The sequence below is a fragment of the Anolis carolinensis genome, chromosome 6 (assembly GCF_035594765.1).
Source record: "Anolis carolinensis isolate JA03-04 chromosome 6, rAnoCar3.1.pri, whole genome shotgun sequence".
NCBI classification, from domain to species: Eukaryota; Metazoa; Chordata; class Lepidosauria; order Squamata; family Dactyloidae; genus Anolis; species Anolis carolinensis.
The window spans coordinates 104036858-104056999 of NC_085846.1; the positions used below are offsets into that span (position 1 = coordinate 104036858).

Here is a 20142-nt window from a genome sequence, read left to right on the forward strand (position 1 = left end):
ATGAATGCTTTGAGTTAAAAAAAAAAACAAAATCTTATCCTACATTATTGACAGAATTTGGAAAAAATGAGTGTATCTCTGATACAGAATGGGAGATTCTGGCAATTGTCTTTCCCACCTGAAAAAGTTTTTATCTTAAGCACAAAAAGAATGTCTGTGTTGCAAAGTCGTCCAAGCCTTCATTCTGTTGTTAGTTCAAAATACAGTAGACATGTTGAATCAGTGGGATTGAAGTTATGTGATGATTCACCATTCAGTAATTGATTCAGTGGATCTAGTATAGTTAGAGCTACAATAGCTTTCAGTACACAAAGAGTTTAATGGCCATATTCAATATTAAACCCAGGGGTTTCTCATCAGAATTGAGTGCTCTAATTTTATCACTGCGCTGGTTCACCACAATAAATTTGGGTTATTGTGGAACAGGCAGTAAGTGATGTTTTGTATCAAGTGCTTGCGCATTAGGATGAGTGTATTCACAGGTATAAGTGGATTGGGTATCAACAAAATGAACTGGAATGAAATAGCTAGACAATTCTTGATTTGAAAAGAGTAGACTCTGGGAACAGACAGTTTATTTCTGGGTCCCAAGGACAATAAACAGTTGACTTGATGAATGCTTGGTTATATTGTGAAACATAAAATTTAATGTTGATCCTCAACAACACAGTGATCTCTCTTTCCCCTTCTCTTTTCAGATCTGAACATGGAATTTAACCCATCAGATGATCCAAGGGCCAGACCAATATTCCTCAGCAAATCTCAAACAGATGGTAAGTGACTAGTTTTATTCTATTGTTGCAGGAGAAACTGTTAAAGGATACTGCAGGCACGCTTAATAATACACATGTGGCTTATTATGAGACTTCAGCAGTAAAATGTTGGAGGGTCTGATATCTGAATGTTAAGTTGAGTAAGGACTAAGAAAACTTCCAAAGGAAGGTCTTATTTTATATCAGACATATACAAAATGGCAAAGTAGTTGTTTACTAAAGCCAGGTATGTCTGAAAAGTCAAGCTTGATGGTATGTATAGATTTTTTTTCCAATTTAGGAAAGCCCCACTCAATATTTATTTCTATTTTTGACATTTTAAATTCATGAATGTTTTAAGGTGAGATTAAATGAATTAATGTATTGTGTTGAATGTGTAACTGTATTTTTTTGTGTTTTTCTTGCCTTGTGAAGTACCTGCAAGTGTAATGAGTACTCAGTGTGGGGTGGGTAGAATGAATAGTTTTTAATTCTTTAAAATGTTTTTAACAATAATTTTATTCTGTTTTAATCGGTTTATGCTGTGATTCCAACAAAGACACTCCCCTCCAGCTGCTACTTGCTGTTGAAGTGGAGGCGCTAATGAGGCCAATTGCAGCATCCCTCCTGCACTAAGTAGCAACTGAAGCGGAAGAGAAACTTGGTCACTGTGGTATAGCTTCCATCCCTGATCACCTACAATATCTACTTAATTACAATCTCCAGATACATTAAATGTGATCACACATCCTGTGTAATATATAGTTTGGCTTTCAGGGCAATGTCTAATTTGGCTTTCAAGCATGGTTAATACAAACTTTTAATGTAGACTGCTATGTTGCAAGCTGATAGAAAGTTATTTTGCTCATATTTGAGCCAGGTTTGTTAAAGACCAAGATGCACTCTTGCAAATCCTTGCAAATGATATCTTATTTGGAAATATTTCCACAAATGATGTCGCATTTCAAAAGGAATTACAGGGAAAAACCTAGAATTATTTCTCAGGTAAATTAGGTTAATTGGAGAAGCCAACACTAAAGTTTATTCTCTAAAATTACAGTTCTTGATTTGTTTTGTTATTTTTGCAGGCTTTAAAGACAAAATGCAGGCATCCTACTTGAGTTCATTGATCGGTGGTGTTGAACATGATCATTTGTTAGTCTGTGACTTTACCTCGCCTAGAAATTAATGATGTTTGCTTCTGAATGCCTCTTGATGTAATCAGCAGAGGGAGATTCATTTACTGTTGCTTTATTCGGTCTGTAGCATTGGACTTGAGTGATGTGAACTCCTCCGCCCCCGAAGCTGTCACATATAATAGCTGCTTGTTTCCAAAGAGGACTGCTAGAATTATGTGCTGCATGTAATAGTCCCCTGTTGAGTCCCTTCACATTGTTATATGTTGCCCCACTCCCCCACCCACTTTTAGAACGGAGGAGGTATTTTCTGATCATCCCTAGCCAAAACATATTAAGCACCTGAAGTGAGAGCTGCTTAAAGGTGTTCAAAACAAGTAGGCAACTGCACTGGATTTTCCTCATCTTGAATTTTAGACATCCAGTGGGACTTAATGAACTGTTGCTATTTTTATTTTCACCAATTGGAATTTCACCAATTGTGCTGCTCTATTGCCATTTTATTAATGTTATATATGATGACTAATTCTTAATTATTGGCTAGTTAGTTTGTAACTGTAACATTTCATGTTAATACAGTGGAGGGTCAACGGGATATTTGCGGATTTGATTATTCATATACAGTATTTGATTAATATGTTCTCTCTAAGGAAGCTCTAGGTCAGGCATGGGCACACTTTTTTGCCCTGGGGCTGCATTGCTTGGCCAGCCAGGAAGGAGGGTGGGGTGGACCCAGGAGGGGGCGGGGCAGGGGGTGGGAATAGAGGCAGAGTGGGCATAGAGGAGGCAAGGGTGGGGCGGGACAGGGCTAGTGGCAGATCACTCTCAGGCTTTCCTCCTGGCATAAGGATGGGGCTGCTCGCCATGGTGGGAGAAAGGTGAGGCTTTGGAGGTCTCTCGGCCCCCATCTGCCTCTCCTTTCTGTCAGAAGGGAGAGGCAAGTGGCAGGCGAGGCGGCTTTGGATCCACTTTGCCCACCACTTGCTTCTTCGCTCGGGCTAGGCTTCTCCTGGAATGAGGAAGGGGCCTCACCTTGTCCTGACACTGGGAGAAGGGAGAGGCAGGTAGCAGGTGAGCTGCTTCGCCCACTGCTTGCCTCTTCCCCCATGCTGGGCTTTTCCCAGCATTGGGACAGGACCTCTCTCCCTGTCCTTAAGCTGGGAGGAGGACCCAAGGGAGGCACGCGGTGACTGAAAGCACTCTAGAGGACTCCTGGCCGCCACATGCCTTCGTCCTTTCAGCATAAGGACGTAGTGGGCCACCACATCCTTAGGCCCAGAGGATGGGAGAAATTTTGAGGGCCAGACATAAAGGCCTAGAGGCCTGCTCCAGGTTCTCTACGGTTACTCTGTAGTCCACTTTAGCTAGAGGTTGGCCATAGAGTTGCATTGCTGGACCTAGAAATGTTTAGAGAAAACACGTTTCTAGGAATGTCTAGGTCCTACAGTGCGATTCTGTGGTCAGCTGCTAGTAGAAGATCCAGCAGACTTTGACCATAGAGTTACATTGAAGGACCTAGAAATTCTGAGAGAGGTGTTGTTTTGAGTATTTTTTTTTTAATTCATGATTTTTGCACCTTAGTAAGTGTCCTATGCCCTTAACCTCCATAGAAGTGGAAGGTCTACTGTGTGATGTTATGCTTACCTAAATCTGTATATTGTAGTTTTAATTGTAAAGCTTGGTGAATATTGTGGAATTCTGCCATTTCTCTGGAGATTATAATATATGCACATTTCTGATTCTCTCGATTGCCGCCCGTATCTTCACATAAGATGGAACATTTTTTCTTGTCATGTAACTCACTCCAAAAACAGTGTTCAGAATTTCTAAATTTAGGCTATGCTTGCAAAGTTGTGAAACTTCGCTCCCAAAATATAACCACAAGTACCATGGTAGAAGCCAACGGAGAGGAGTTGGCAAGTAGGCTCTGGTGCTAGGTACAAATTCATTAGTCATGATCTCATCTGATATCCCAGAATAAGCTGGCTATAAGCAAAATAAAAAGTGAAATTGGGCTATAATCAGAAATAGGAGCTTCTTATTCATTGAAAATGCAAACTGGTACTCTGTGGACTTTGCACCTCCCAGATCTGTTGACTTGGTGAGGCATTTCTTCCATTAATCAACTGATAATTCTAATGACATGGCTACTGATCTCTCCACTGTTACCTTATGCATCATTTTCTGGAGTAGTTTATGATGGCCATCACCACTGGAGCAATTTTAGGTGGTGTGATTGGGCTACTGCTGGTTACTGGTGCTGGGCCATCTCGGAGTCCCCCCTCTGTTTTCCTACCTTTTGGTTCACCTTCCCTGAGTTACTGGGATTGCATTTATTTCATTTTATTTTGATGCCAGTATAGTTGGTAGCTTCAACCTCTCCTCCCATAAAAAAGAGGCTTTTACGAAAGAGACAAATTCAGGTTTCATAGAGATTGAGGAGAAACAGAGAGGACTTCCTTTTGGATTCATATAGTCTTTCTATTGGATCTGCACCAGGCAATTCCCCTAACAAGAATAAAATTGTATTTTATTCTTGCACTGAATAATTTATGAGCTATCCAAGTGCAAGAGGTTGTAATTTATGTGTAATTATTAACTCAAGAATATTGCCTTTTGTCCTTTTGAAGTCTCTTACTAAACCGGTCTCTAATATGCTGCACAAAAATGTAGCACAAAAGCACAATAACAAGGTGGGAATGCTTTTTGTCTTTAAAAAATGTTTAAAACTCCCCAGTTTCTTTTTCTGTACTGTATTAAAAAAAGCTCTAACAGTTAATTGCATTTTCAAATATTAAAATGGGTCACTGGGTTTTAAAAATAAAGCAAATTTAAAAACTTGGCTGGCATCCCATATGTTAACCTAAAAGAAAAAAGGTTTGCAGTCCTGTTTGGAAAAAGAATTTAACACACACAAACATTTTCATGCGCTTGTCATCTGAACTTTTCAACCTTAACTCCAAACCTGTTCAGCATCATTTAATCTCTGTTGTTATGGTAGGCAATGGCATCATGTTTTAACTAAGTGTTCCTGTCACCTAAATAAAACAGATAATTTTTGTGCTTGGTTTCTACTTATCTGAGGTCACTTTGTGCTTTGTAAACGATGCCAAATGAAATAAGATTTGTCTGAGATCTTTTGGGCAGGGAGCATTCTTTATACAGTATCTCTGGGAATCCTTGTACTTCTTGATTGTTGGTAATATGATGTTGTCTGAATTAGCAATTAAATGGGTTAGCATGAAATGGCTGCAGATGGAACCAAAGAGGAATGGTGGAGTGAAACAGTGGTGTACCTGGAAATCCAATGCTTTGGAGACAATTTATTCTTTGCTCTTGGAACTAAAAGTTTTGTTTTCTGTCTCCAATAAACTGAAATATTCCATATTTATGAATGGCCAAATTTTGACCAGTAATACATAACCTTGCCAGTCAATGTTTATAAATACGTTAACCCTATTAAGGGACATTTTAGTAGTAGGTGCCACTCCAGAGTATTAAAAAAGCTTTTTGTGGTCCTAGAAGCTGACTTTTGATCAAATTGAATAACAGGACCAAAACGCTAAAGATGTTTTAATTTAGGAAACAGAATTTCAGTACATTTTGTTTTTTGTTGCATATGATGAACATCGTATTATTGATTAGCCATAAGACAGTGAATTTAAACTCAAATTTGGAATAGCCTATCCTCAACATATGTTGATTGCTGTTGTATCCTGCCTTATCTCCCTTTTTGTTAGAAATGTTTTAGTGCTGATTCAGATGTTGCAAAAAGGTTAACTGAGATGAAATCATACATTTTAACAACATTTTTATGTTTTCACAGTGAGAGAAAAGCGGAAGAGTCTCTATGTAAACCACGTAAGTGAAAAAAATTATATCTGGATGGATAACATTTTTTCTGTATACATGATTACATCTTAAGATCTGTCCTTAATTGTACAGCAAATGGAATGCAAAAGAGTCCTTGGAAATCGAAATAGAGAGTTTAATGTATTGTGTTACGTAAATCAGAAGAGGCTGGTGGCAATGAGCTTGCATGACACTGAATTCAAAAGAGCATGAAAAATCCCTTGCATTTAGTCTGAGGATGCAAAGCATATGCACTTGTGTTCCTCCTTTTACCATTGATTAGAATAGGGGGAGGACAATGAAATACGTATATAAGAAGAGGATGGATGTGAGGCAGGGGTCTTGGTTGTACACCTTAAAACAGCTACTGGTGGTGGAGGAATTCAACCCCCAAGTTGAAATCTGAAACTACATAGGTTGTCTTTCAGAGGTCCAAAAAGACTGCATACGTGGTTTCAAATTCAATGATTTGAATGATGTCAAAACAGCTTTAAAATCATGGGTCACGAAGCAAAACCCTGAATTTTTCCAAAATGGTTTTGATGCCTGGCGCAAATGTGTACAAATTGATGATGACTATGTTGAACGGTAGTTTTGAGTAGAGGATAGTTCAGGCTATGATCTGTAGCAACTTCTGCTGTTATTTGTTCATTCATAATGTTTTTATGGCACAGGAGGCAAACCTTTGGACCCACCCTCGTATTTTAATAATAGTTGATATGTTTTTGTGATATACCAGTGTATGGTTTGGTTGACTCGGGTTATATAATTTACTTCAGATAGATTTTTTTTTAAAGTTTGAAGATAGCATCTTGTATTTATTTTTTTCTTACTTCCCCGCTGGAGAAAGTCTTCCCATCATATATTTGTTTATGTATGCATGTGTATGAGTACATAGCTTTCTTTCCTTTGCCAGATTTGCTTTTCTTTGTACATAGAAACCCTGCTCCTTTCTGAATAAATTGCATATTGCATGGAGTTTGGAAAAGGTTTTCTTTATTAACTGTACTCCCAAAATCCCTCAGCCAAAAAGTTAGCTGAGGTTGTAATCCAAAAAACAATTTCCCTAAACTTGGAAATTAATTTAAGCATGTGTTTTAAAAGTTCACACTTTTAAGTGAAAAATATGAGTGTCAAACTTAGGAATATGAGCAACAAGTGTGAAGTAAGAATTCGTTATGGGTCAGTCAGGTTTTAGATTTTTTTTCAGTAAGTGGTTTTTAATAGTATGTTGAACTTTTGTTTAATACCTTCCATGTGTGTTACACAATTTTGCCTCTGAGAATGGAGCATAAGAGTTTCACACATAAGAGTTCAAACACACTATGCCTGTTTTGGCAATAGTTATTTAAGGATGGCTGGTGTCCAATGGTGAGATTAGAAAAACAAAATTTTGCATAGGACCCACAAGGGCATTTAGAAGGTTCTCATATGTGATGTTATTGTGGTGGAGCACAGGTGGAAGTCCACATAGTTGATGGCAGAGGTGGGGTAAAGTTGAACCCCTCATATTTTCACAAAAGGAAATTTATTACAAACTCATCATCCCATCTTAATTTACAGAGTGTAGTGTATGGAGTAGGAATTTAGCTCTTATTCCCACCTTGTTCAGTCAACCCTCCACATTCACTGGGGGTTGGGGCACAAGGCCCAGTAAAAGTGGAAAAAGCACAAATGAGGAACATGTTATATTTTTACCTGAGACAACATCTCCCTAGGAATCTCTAGGTCCTCCTGAGCAACCCTATGTTCGAAGTCCACCTGAATCTCACTGGAAGATCTACAAATGTCCAGAGAAGCATTCTGTCTATATAGTTCATCTGCAGCTTGCAGAGTGGTGGAGACCTGAAACTGGGAAGACCAACTAAAGCCCAATCCTCACATGCCTATTACTGTCCCTTGTACTGATAATTCTCAGCATGACCTCTGGTGGAAGTGGACCATAGAGGACCCAGAGATTCTTAAGAGAGAACATATTAATGGAATCCATAAATAGTCAAATCTGCAACAGTCAGACCCGCAAATGTAGAGATCTGAGTAGATCCCCCTGTCAGAAGTGACTACATCCAGCTTTCTCTTCACCCTGTCAGGGTTAACAAATGAGAGAGAATACGTCTTTCTGTTAAACGGACAGTGTTCCTTTTTGTTCAAGCAGAGCAGTGAGACTCATTCAGAGGTGAATAAGTAAATAATATCAGACCTGCAAAGAAGGAAGGAAGGAGCTTAGGAGTAATCGAGATAGCTGACTCACTTCTTACAGCAGTTTTCAAAGACAATTTAGCATTCCCAAACAGCTGAGTGGTGTAAATAAGACATCTTGCTTGAGCCAAGAGATAAGGAGATATTTCAGGCAGAAAACATGCAAGTAACCTCACTGTGCTGAGAAAACCTGATGTTCTTTCTGGACACATTCATATATATTTGTTCATAATGAGATCTTAGTAATGTGCTTCTATATCAAAATTACTTTCCCTTTTTGTGAAAATGTGTGCAGTAATGTAATGATTATATTCTGATTACCGACATCATTTAATGTCTGTACATCTTTCTAGATTGTACTTCTGTTATTTCCATTCCTCTTATCAGTTTCATTGTGCTTTGTGTACAGTTAATAGGCCACTTACTCGCTTTAATGAAAATGGTGTTTTGATCATCTAATTATATTTGTAAATAGTGTGTTGGGAAACTAGCTAGTATTGGAAAGCTGCTGCAAGAGAGTAATCAGTGCAAGGGATAGTCATGGGCATGTGAGGAGTGGGGTTTAGTTGGTCTTACCAGTTCCTGGTCTCCACTACTCTGCAAGCTGCAGATGAACTATATAGATCAGGGAAAACATAAGCTAATAATTTAAAGACTGTGGTTGTTGTGATAGCCAGCCTAAATTTCTGTTTTTCGTCATTTCTGGTTTACCCTTAAAGGGAACCTATCATGGGGTTTTCTTAGCAGAATTTGTTCAGAGAGGTTTTGCCATTGCCTTCCTCTGAAAGCAAGAAGGCGCAATTTGTCCAAAGTCTCCTGGTTTCTAAGTCGAAGCAAGAGTTCAAACCCTGCTGTCCTAGTCTGATACTCAAATCACCATGCCAAAATTGCTCTGAAAAGTGCAAAATTGTTTAGTTCTCAAATAGCCATAGCTTCTGTGGGAAGGGGTCAAGCCAGAGCTTTGCATCAGAAGCTGAAGTTTGGAACCCCTTCTCCTAGAATCATAGAATCATATAGTTGAAAGAGACCTAATGGGCCATCCAGTCCAATCCCCTGCTGAGAAGCAGGAAATCACATTCAAAGCACCCCCGACAGGTGGCCGTCCAGCTTCTGCTTAAAAGCCTCCAAAGAAGGAGCCTATATTTATTTCCTGAAGGTGAAATAAAGCATCCAAGATGAATGTTTTTCAAACCTGTGAAAGAGTTGTTGGTATGCAAGCATAGCAGCATAGGTTTATGTATGCTAGGTGCAGGACCCTTTCTCATTAGTCTGTTTGGTAAATAATAACCCAGTCCCTCACTTGGTTATTGCATTAGAACGTAACCTTCATATTAGCAAATATGTTCTGCTGAACGACAGATGCCACCTGTATGGGGGTTCATACTAGTTTCACAGGCATATCTACCATGCCAGTATCTTATTCCACTATCAGATCTCAGGTTTCTCAACCCTTTAAGCCATTCTGTTGGCAGATCTCCATCCTTGTCTTGGAAATTTCTGCTTTCTAGTACTGGAGTTTTGCTTTTCAATTTTCCATTGAAAATTAAATCAATCATCAGCCAATTAAACAAAAAACATACTGCCAAGTGTAAAAGCAGCTTGCAGAAAACCTTTTGCAGCTAATCTTTGGATTTTTACAGCTATGTTTATTTGTGCCGGGCAGTCTATATTCATCTGTTATTAATGCACAATGTATTGGCTCAATCAATAAATACATCTAGCTCTGCAAAGGCCATGTGTCGTGTAGCTAAAGTACAAAATCTCCTGATTGCTAAGTAGTAAGTTTACAAAACAGCAAGAAATGAGTTTCTTTTTTCTTAATGTCATGAGTAAGAAAGGTAATGAAGAAAAACATTGATTAGAATCCTTTAAGTAACACAGACATAAGTAGAACTGTGCATGTAGAATACCTTTTTTGGCCAATGTGAAACAGACATACTTAGTTGATGGTGTCTGGAAGAAAATTCTGTGTGGGGAGCTATTTTAGGTGTGCTGTAAAGCACCTAGAGTAAAGTGTCAATATGCATTGCATCGCAGTTATACCTGTATGTACCAACACAGCCCCCAGTTTTTTTCTTGGTGTCTTGGTTTTTAAGCCTGTGTCTGTGTTTATTTGGGGCACTGATTCAGAAAATTGCACTGGATAGACTGCATCAGCTCTAGCTTGCTATATATTATTTCATGGTTTTTATGGCTGAGCAGATGGCAACTGACATGTGGGATATGTTCTGTATCTCAAAAACTAGAACTTGTGGGGGAAAACTAGTGCCATTTTTGGAATCAGAAGATCAAATCTATCCAGAAACAAGGCTAACATTTAAGGCACCAAAATGTGTGTTGGCCAGTAAAATCAAGTAGAGTTGTGCAACAAGTAATAAAAAGAACATAAGAGGGACAGCACAATAGATAATATCCTGGCCAATATGATATGTTTCAATATATGCTTCAAACTGAAGAAACAAGTGGTTTTGATTTTATATTTTGAAGTGTGTTTATATTGCACTAATGTTGTTTTCCTTTGAAGAAATTAAATATAAGAGGCCAAAAATGATGCAGTTGTTGACTGACTTGAGTTGTGGTGGCAACTATTTGATAATTTAGCTTGAATATAAACATATTTCCCAAACCTTATTCCTCTGTGGAGGTGGTGATGAAGCATCCACCTACTTGCTCATGTAATTTTGGCTTGTAGAAAAATAGAACAAAGTTTCGAGTCTCTACCTTCTGTCAAGGGATTTGTTGGTGTGGAGGAAAGCAGAATGGAACTAATCAATCTACATTTAGAGATAGTCTAATACAAGTTGAGCATCCGTTATCTGGAATTTCAGAGTGGTCCACATGGTTTGCTAAGATAGTAACACCTTTGCTTTACAATGGTTCATTGTACATAAACATGGTTTAATGCACACACTATTTAAAATATTGTTTAAAATTACCTTTAGGGTATGTGTATGAAATGTCTATGAAACATAAATGATTTTCCTTTATATACATATGCGTAAATGCAGGTATTCTAAAAAAACAAACAAACATACAATTGAAATCCAAAACACCTCTGGTCCCCGGCATTTTGGATAAGGGATATTCAACTGTGACTCAGATCCATTAATTCTTTGTGGCAGATTATCATAATGTAGAATGTATAGCACCTTCAGCGGCTGAAGTGGGATCATGTTTCTATCATCTTGTCATATGAAGGGGCTCCGGGTACTGTTCTGCACCTGACCAAAATTATATAAGAGTTCCTATCCAGCACAAAACAGCAAATCCAAAATATGTGTCCAGCTGAAAGTATGAGGGCAGAAATTATCTAGGACAAGCCTGTAGTTACCATGGTGACTATAAAATCCGAAGCAGGTCCTCTCAGAGAGTCCTGAACATTAACATGTTGGCGCACTTAGAATAAGTCTGCTTATTCTGCCTAACCAGGTAGGGAGATTGTTGGACAGTGAGATGGATGGATGGGTGGGTGTGTACATGTTAACAACTTCCTTCAAGCTTCCTTTCCTCTTATGGTGATCCCATACATTTCACTGGGTATCTAATTTTTCAATGCAGTATCATCCCACAGGACTGACACTCATGGTTTTACCTACCTCCACAAAGTATCTCACCTCCAGGAATTTCTAGGTCCTCCAGGCAATTCTGTGGTACACTAGAAGTTACATAGAGTCGCAAGGGACCTAGCAGATTCCCAGAGAGGATATCTCTAGGAATTTTCTAGATCCTTCATAGGCATCCTTATAGTAACTTCCAGTAGAATTTGTTCATTTCAATAGCATTAGCCTGTTATCCATGTTTTCACATTTCCATGCTAAGTTCAGGAAAGTATCCTTTGCAAATACATGGGTTGTATTGTACTATCTTTGGCTGCTCAGTGTTCAGTGTTTTGGTTTTAGAAATCACGTCACTTTTCCCTTCCCCTAAGATACAATTTAAAGACACACACAACAAATCTGTGTTAAGATTAGGATAAATTTGCCTGTCACACAAGGATTTGTAAACAGCCAACTGAACTACAAGCACATCTGAATGTGTATACCTTATTTTTCATCCTTTCTGTGCCATTCCCAGCTGCAGGCTGCTCTGATTTTGATAAGAGGCATTCTGTTGAACATTAGAGTTGTTCAAACATTTTCCCCCTTTTAAGAATAACAATAACAGCAACAGAACCAAACAGCAGGGGTTTGAGAGTTCAGGAAGGATTCAGGGGTGAAACTGTGAACTAAATATCAACAGCAAACTCTTTTTCAGATCACCAATTGTAGTGTGGCAAAGAAAGTTCAACAAAATACCCCCAGTGAGAATGTAAGGACTTTGGTTCCCGGTCATTCCATTTGTGATTTGAAGGCCATTTGAAGTTGAAACGGGAGAGGTTATTCTGTTTTGAAGTTAAGCCTTTTTTTCTCCCCTCCATTTTTAGTTAATGCATAGAAGGCATCCTTGATTCATTTTCTCTGCCTGCTATCTTATGGTGCTTACAGCCCTGTTTGAATTTCACTTTCTGGAATGAAATCCAAGAAGAAAGGAAGGCTTGTGTTTATCTCTGTCTCCTAGTTCGCCTTCCCCCAATAATTGCATTAAAATTGGGAGAATTGAGGTCCAAAGTAGGAGACTCAAAACGCTGAGGAGGTAGGAAGTCCTAGCAATACCATTCAACAGTCTTGATTTGACAGGGACTGTTCCAATTGATCCTCTGTCATCTCACTTTTTCAGCTTTTTTTTTTTAAAGTCCCAGTTCTCCTCTCTTCCTTCTGCTTTCCCTCTTCATTCTCATCTTCAAGAGCTGTGCAAACTGAGTTCAAAGCACAAAATTAACTTGTATTCAGTTAACCCAGAATAGAGAAAGGACAGGAAAGGGTAGAGTCTTCCATTGACTCAGGCAAAAGCAAACTGCTATTGTGTTTCCTCCCTTTTCTGTTATTCATCATTTATCTTTTTATCATTTTGATCATTTTGATGTTTCTTAGACACATGAATCCCGATCTTAATCTATGACATGTTGAAGATTATGTTATAGGCAGATGTAATTTAGAGTTGGAATAGGGTTTTGCTTTCTCCCACATCCAACCTTTGAAGCCTCAACTTCTTTCCATCCTGAATGTTGAGAAATAGGTGAATTTTGGTAATTTCTTATCAAACCCAAATCGAGTTGCAATTCCTGTCCATCTACGCAGGATTAAATACTTTGACTTTTTGAAATGCCATTATTCTCATCATGCAGTAAACTATACAGGGTGTTTGAAAAAGAACTACCTGGTTTTAATGTATAACACATTAAAACTAGGGAGTTCTTTTTCAAACACCCTGTATTTTACCTGTCTGGGCTTGGTTTCTGTATGCACATAGATAACACATGCTTTTAGTTTACAGGAAGCATTCCATATCATTATTACTGTGGTTCCTCAATGTCTTCCTCTCTGTACCTAATTTTCTTCTGTAGAATAAAAATTCATTACATTGTTTGAGTTTGGAAACAATTTTTGCAGATGCCTAGAACACTTGTTGTACATTTTGATAGAAATGTTGTGCCAAGAGCTTTTCTTCATTCTTTGGATCATTGCTCCAAAGCAAAGTTACTGCAATACCAAAAGTTCATAGGATCATAGAGTTGGAACAGACCACATGGGCCATCTAGTCCAACCCTCTGCCATGCAAGAAAAACACAGTCACAGCACCCTGACAGATTGCCATTCAACTTCTGTTTAAAAGCCTCCAGGGAAGGAGCTTCCACCACACTCTGAGAACCTACAGTCAGGAAGTTCTTCCTAATGTTCAGGTGTAATTTCCTTTCCTGTAATTTGAACCATTGCTCTGAATCCTAGTTTTCAGGGCAGCAGAAAACAAGCCTGTTCCCTCTTCCTTATGATATCCTTTCATATATTAATACATGGCTATCATGTCTCTTCTCAACCTTCTCTTCTGCAGGCTAAACATACCCACCTATTCAAGTCATTCCTCATAGGGTATGCTCTCCAGAACTTTGATCATTTTAGTTGCCCTCCTCTGGATACCTTCCAGCTTGTCAATATTGCCCTTAATTTGTGGGGCCTAGAATACACAAAGCCTGAAGGCTATTTTATGAAGTATTTTAAAATAATTTTGTGTGTGAAACAAAGCTTGTGTACATTGAATCCTCAGCAAGCAACATTGTCCCATGGATAACTTTGGATTTTGGAGTACTTTGGATACCAACATTTCAGATAAGGGATGCTCAACTTGTAATAAATAGATTTTATATTATTGCTTATCTTTTGGAAATACCTATATTTAACTGTTTGCTGGCTTGCTCTGTTTTCTTTTAGGAATGGGTTTCTTGACTTCAAATTGTGCTTGAAATGTTTAGACATGTAAAGCAACAGATGGTGGAACAGAAGTTGCAAAGCACCTGAAACGTTTCCTGGTTTAGCACCAGCTAATAGATATTTTTATAATACATATTTTCACACCCTCCTATGACTGCTTAGCATTTGATTAGTGTACAGCTGCAGAATTAATACTGGTTCACCACTTAAGCCATTTCTTGGCTGAGTCATTCAGCTGCCTTGGGGAAGATTAGAGTAGATAACCTTTTCCGTGCTTTTCCAGTGCATTTTCTCTATTAATCCTCTGTTCCTTCCTCCTGTTCTGTACATCTGTCTGGTACATTGTTGGCCTCGGAATAAATGTTATAGTGATGAACTAGCAGCAACATGCCCTTGTTCGCCTTACCCATTCAACTTGAAAACAATTACAAGAACTGAAGGCTGATGATGCCCTTATAGTGTGCCCTGTAGAATGAATGAGACTTGGAAGATGAAGCATCAGTCCTTAGCTGTGTACAAGGAACATCGGTCCCTTTGGGCTACATCCCATGTTAGTCCCAACTAAAGTAGACCCAGAGTGATTTATTGCAGCTGGCTGCTAACCAGCCTGCGCCACAGCCACATTGATTTCATTGGTCTACGTAAGTAGTTTCATTGAGACTATGCAACTTCATTGGGTCTAGCTTTTAGGTCATCTGGATATGTTTATGGGGCTGTATCCTCACTACAGAATTATAATAGTTCTTTAGCTTTTCTACTTAACATTTCCTTTACGATAAGTAGAAAAGCTAAAGAAAACCAAGTCAAAATAGGTCTCCCAGATGCCATGGTTTTGTTAAGATGGAATTTTCTTTCCTTTCATTTCAATTCTTCCTTTCTTTGGTATTATAGAGGAGGTTGGATGGAGGGTGAGGATGTCAGAACAATTTTTTTTCATTTTTTACATATTTTGAAATCAAACTGTGATGCATGTTTTCTGTTGAGGAACTCCTATGAACATTATCTCAGTCCTTTTTAAGAATATGCTTTGTTAAAACACTGTTCACGTTTGGTGATATGAGGCAGTCTTTGGATTTCTCTTTGGAATTGAATGGCTGGCACAGTATCATTTTTGTGTGATTCATGTGACACACAAGCCCTCTAACATTTTCTCCCCTGACCCTTGTTGAATATGATTCTACATTTGCAAGGAGACTAGAGAGGAACTGTTTATTCAAGTTATATCGCCTAAGGAACAAATGTCCTCTGGTATTACGTGACTACCACTGTTCTTTTCATGTGTTTGTTTTCTAGCATCCTCCTGGTGAATTGAGAAGGAAATACAGTTCCTGTTCCACTATTTTCCTGGATGACAGCACAGTCAGTCAGCCCAACCTCAAGTATACAATTAAATGGTGGGTATGGTTGCATTCCTTGGCTCAAAGAGACATTGATGTTTTTATTATTTCTAGATGATTGTTTAACAAAGAACCTCTGAAAGAAAAAGGTGAAGTGAACAAATGCTCAATTCTCTTGCCATTTTTTCGTGGGAATCTACAGAAGTTCTGTAGAGCATGTTGGTTTTGGACGATCTTACGTATCAGCTTCAATGGGATTGTTCTGGCCATGTTTGGGAGGAAAGGGAATAAAAATCAGCTTTCCCTCACTCTTCTTGAGCCTTAAATATAAAAATGTGCTTACAGTATTGGCAGATATGTCTGTGGTGTTACAGGGTAATGGGAGATGTCCTGGATTAAATTCATCTCATGAAAGTTTAGTTCCTATATGTTGTTGGCAGCACAACATTAAAAGCTCATACATGGAGTGAAATGATTCCAAATGCATTAATATGGAGCTTTGTTGGTAATCACTTCTTGTTTTCTACTGTACTTTACACAGTATAGTGGGCATTTTCAAATATCTCATTGAGATGTTTCCAACATCATAAATTTTTTTTTAAATGTCAACACGTTTTAATGACAAGAAAATTGTGCTATTTTCTGTGGGCATTTTTAAGCACCATGAGCTTAGACTTTATTTAGTTTTATTTATGCCCTTTACTTTCCCCAATATGGCACCCTAGATGGACCAATATATTGGTTAAAACACAGTATACAGTATACACAGTCATGCAAAAGTTTGAGCCATTAAACAAGCAAGCCAATTAAAATACTAATTTCAAACAATTAAAAGCACATCCAAAGCATAGGAAAAACAGAGCATGTCCCATTAAAAAGATTTTCTCATCCAACTGAACCTCCCTTGGGAGGGATTTCCAGAGCGTAGGAGTAACTACTAACAAGGCCCCTTTTAGTGTCCTTTTCAGACAAATCTTTGAACGTGGTGGGATTTTGACAGTGACGCCCCTTAAATATTACAAGACAGTGGCATGCATAAATACAGTAGACCCTCCACTTTCGTAGAGGTTGGGGTAAAAGTGGAAAAACAATTATCTAGGAAACTCAAGGTCCTCCAGGATAAATCTATATTCAGCTAATGATGAAAATTGACCCTGGAACCGTCCTGGAGAACCTAGAGATTTCTAGAGATAACAGATTAAGCAAATCTGCGAATAATCAAATCCGCATAAGCTAAACCTGCAAATTTGGTGGGGCCGACCATACAAGCATCTCAGATCCTTCTATGTTTGAAGGTTTAACGTTTCTGGATTTGACTGGTGTTAAATTTATGTTTCTAATTTGTTTTGAAAAGGTACAGTTTAGTCTTAGAACACCCATGGTATCCAAATGCTTGCATTTTTTTTTCACTTTTGAAATGCTGGGAACATTCATGAGATATTCACAAATAATCCTCTTATGTCGTGTCTCCCCCCGCCCCCCAATTATTTGTTCCCAACAGCCTTTGAAATTCTGTGAAAGGCACACCATAGCATAATTGGAACACACTGTCTGTCTTAACTCGTGATGCATCAGAAAGGAAGGAAAGGACAGAGGGGGTGTTTTTTGTTCAAGTTCCTCTCGGAAGGAATTCTAGAACCATACCACACATTCATTTGTCTTTTATAATTAATGTTCTTACCTTTCATGGTTTGTGTCTTTCACAAAATTACAAGTCCAAATTATGTTTTGTAAACAGTGAATCACTGACAAGTTGTCAACAAATAGAGGCAACAACTCAGTTTTGTGTAATCAGTTTTTTTACTCTCTTTCTGAATGTAGAATTAGTTCATTAGTTTTTTCAGAAATTGCTATATATTTCTCCTAGGAGAACTATAGTCCTTGAAGGTTTTATTTTAAAGGAAATATGTTCAAGCCGTGGATTTTTGAACATGTGGATATGGAGGGCTGACTGTACTGGGTTTTGCACAATGTTTTGATGAGCAGTCTATTTGCTGCATTTTGCACTTGCTGCAACTTCAAGGGCAGCCCCACAGAGAGTGCATTGCAGTCTAGCTCAATGGTTCTCAACCAGTGGTGTTTTGGCCTACAACTCCCAGAAATCCCAGCCAGTTTATCAGCTGTTAGGATTTCTGGGAGTTAAAAGGCCAAAACATCTAGGGACCCACAAATTGAGAACTACTGGTCTAACTGCTGCATCTCAGCAGATAGGCTGCTGATAATCGTGGCCCCCTTCCACACTGCCATATAAAATCTAGATTATCTGCTTTGAACTGGATTATATGGCAGCATACACTCATATAATCTAGTTCAAAGCAGATCATGTGGATTACCTGATTTGATAATCTGGATTATATGACAGTGTAGAAGGGGCCAGAGATGAATCTAAGAATGAAAGCTAACAACCTTCTCCTTCATGGGAGGGACCAGGGAACAGTGTGGAAAGATGCTTATGAGACCAATATGAGATAAATGGTTCAACTGTATTTTAAAATTGGGAAAAACATGTAGAAAAATGTGGGAATGTTAAGAACAAACATTTACAACTGAATACAAAAATGTGAAAGGAAATTCAAGTGCAAGTCAGACTGGATCAACACTGCCAGTTTGAAGCAGATACTCTGGATTCAGAAACTGGATTATATTGTTGTATCGATCCAGTCTCAGATTAAGAGCATTTCATGTTTTTAATGAAGATCTTGGAAAAGTAACTTTCTTGGAATATAGTTCCCAGAATCTCCTTGCAAACATAGCTACCTGGGAATTCTCAGGGTCATACTCCAAAAAGAAACTTTCCAAACTCAGTGTAGATAGTAAATTCAATTCTTTTTTCTGTTGTTTTACCATTTCCTTAATCTATCTACATTATTCTCTCTTAATATGTGATTATTTATCCTACTGTGTTGTCGAAGGATTTCATGGCCAGAATCACAGGATTGTTGTGTGTTTTCCGGGCTGTTTGGCCATGTTCCAGAAGTATTCTCTCCTGACATTGCGCCCACATCTATGGCAGGCATCCAAAGAGGTTGTGAGATATACCTCACAACCTCTGAGGATACTTGCCATAGATGTGACCCCAACGTCAGGAGAGAATACTTCTGGAACATGGCCATACAGCTCGGAAAACACACAACAACCCCATTTATCCTACTGCTGTCTGAGATTTCTGATTAGGCTAACATATACAATGGGCCCTTCATTTGCTTTTTGGATTTTCGTTTAATATTTTCAAGACATGGATGGTTGAATCTATGGATACAGAATCTTTGGGTACGGAAGACAGACTATATGTGAAATGTAATAGGCTATAGAAAATGTCCTCTCATATTCCAAGACACTAACTCTAGATTTTCTTTTACAGTGTAGCTCTTGCAATATATTACCACATCAAAAACAGGTACGTTAATATTGGGGCAAACAAGAATGCACTCCAACTAACTGATTAATCTTTCCCCATTACAGGCACAGTCTGAAAGCAATGCAATAATGATTTGGGGCTGCTGCATATGTTAACTCAGCAGTATTGGAATTGCAGGCCATTTCTCATGCTCCAGGGGCCCCAAGATTCCAGTTAACACTCAGAATGGGAAAATGCTAAAATAAAACCACTCTTATAGAAATGTGGTTATGAAAGACAAGGTCCTTTAAATATTTCTGAAATACAATAGTTACATCTGGTATAAAACACAATATATGAATGCACATTTAAATCAACCTCAAAAGCTATATGGTTGCTTTTCCTAATTCTGTAGCTATTAATGTTTATATGTTGCCAAGATCTTAAGTTGCAAAATCTCCCAACCAGCAGATTCTGAAGACAGTGGTCCAAAACAAAAGTAACTTATTGAAGCTCTGGTAACTGCCGTGGGGGAAAAAAAAAGCAAAATGAGAAGTCCCCTACCACCCCCTCAATAAATAAAAATTAGTCAGGAAATTCTGTTTCATTTCTTCCAATTTAAGCAGGCACAGTATTAGCTCACTCTTTAATGGTAATTGGCAAACTGAGGAATAGGAGTTCCCTATTGTATTCCTGTTAGTTCAGTTTTTCCCATTTACACTGGAATGGTGTAGTGTGTAACTCTCCCCAGGACTGCTCTAAAGCTTTTAGAATTCAGGACTGAGCATGGATTTCAGAGAACAGGATAACTGGTTCTTAGTTCTTCCTTTTGCAGTAAGTTTGTCAAGTGAATCTCTACTCATATTATCCTACATGTTGTCCAAGCGTCCTCTGCTGTATTCTGGTGGTACTACATTCTACTGTGTCTCAAGCTCATTTGGATTAAAATTAGTATCTATCGCATTTGGCATCCTCTCTCACACAATGTCCTGCCTAAAGAAAGTATGCAGACTCCCCTTGTAATTCGTATCCTTTAACTGAACCTGTAGTTTCCATATAGTCTCTATGAATTGATGCAGTGGACAAGTTCCTTCATCTAGGAAAAGCTTCTTCATCCATTTTTTCCTATTTTCTTATCAAATCTTATTTTAAAATTAGTAGTCATCATCCTATATAAGAGAAGCGTATCTCATATATTAATTATGTCTGCTATGATATTTCATT

At 38.3% G+C, this 20142-nt stretch overlaps 1 protein-coding gene across 1 annotated transcript in view; it reads left to right on the plus strand.

The window, feature by feature from the left end:
- ccny (cyclin Y) overlaps window positions 1–20142 on the plus strand; it is a 107779-nt gene that overhangs the window by 72694 nt on the left and 14943 nt on the right. Inside the window, exons 2-5 of the mRNA XM_008112326.3 lie at window positions 699–773; window positions 5715–5749; window positions 15538–15638; window positions 18943–18978. Of these exons, the coding sequence (XP_008110533.3) occupies window positions 699–773; window positions 5715–5749; window positions 15538–15638; window positions 18943–18978 (247 nt within the window). The remainder of the gene's footprint in view (window positions 1–698; window positions 774–5714; window positions 5750–15537; window positions 15639–18942; window positions 18979–20142) is intronic.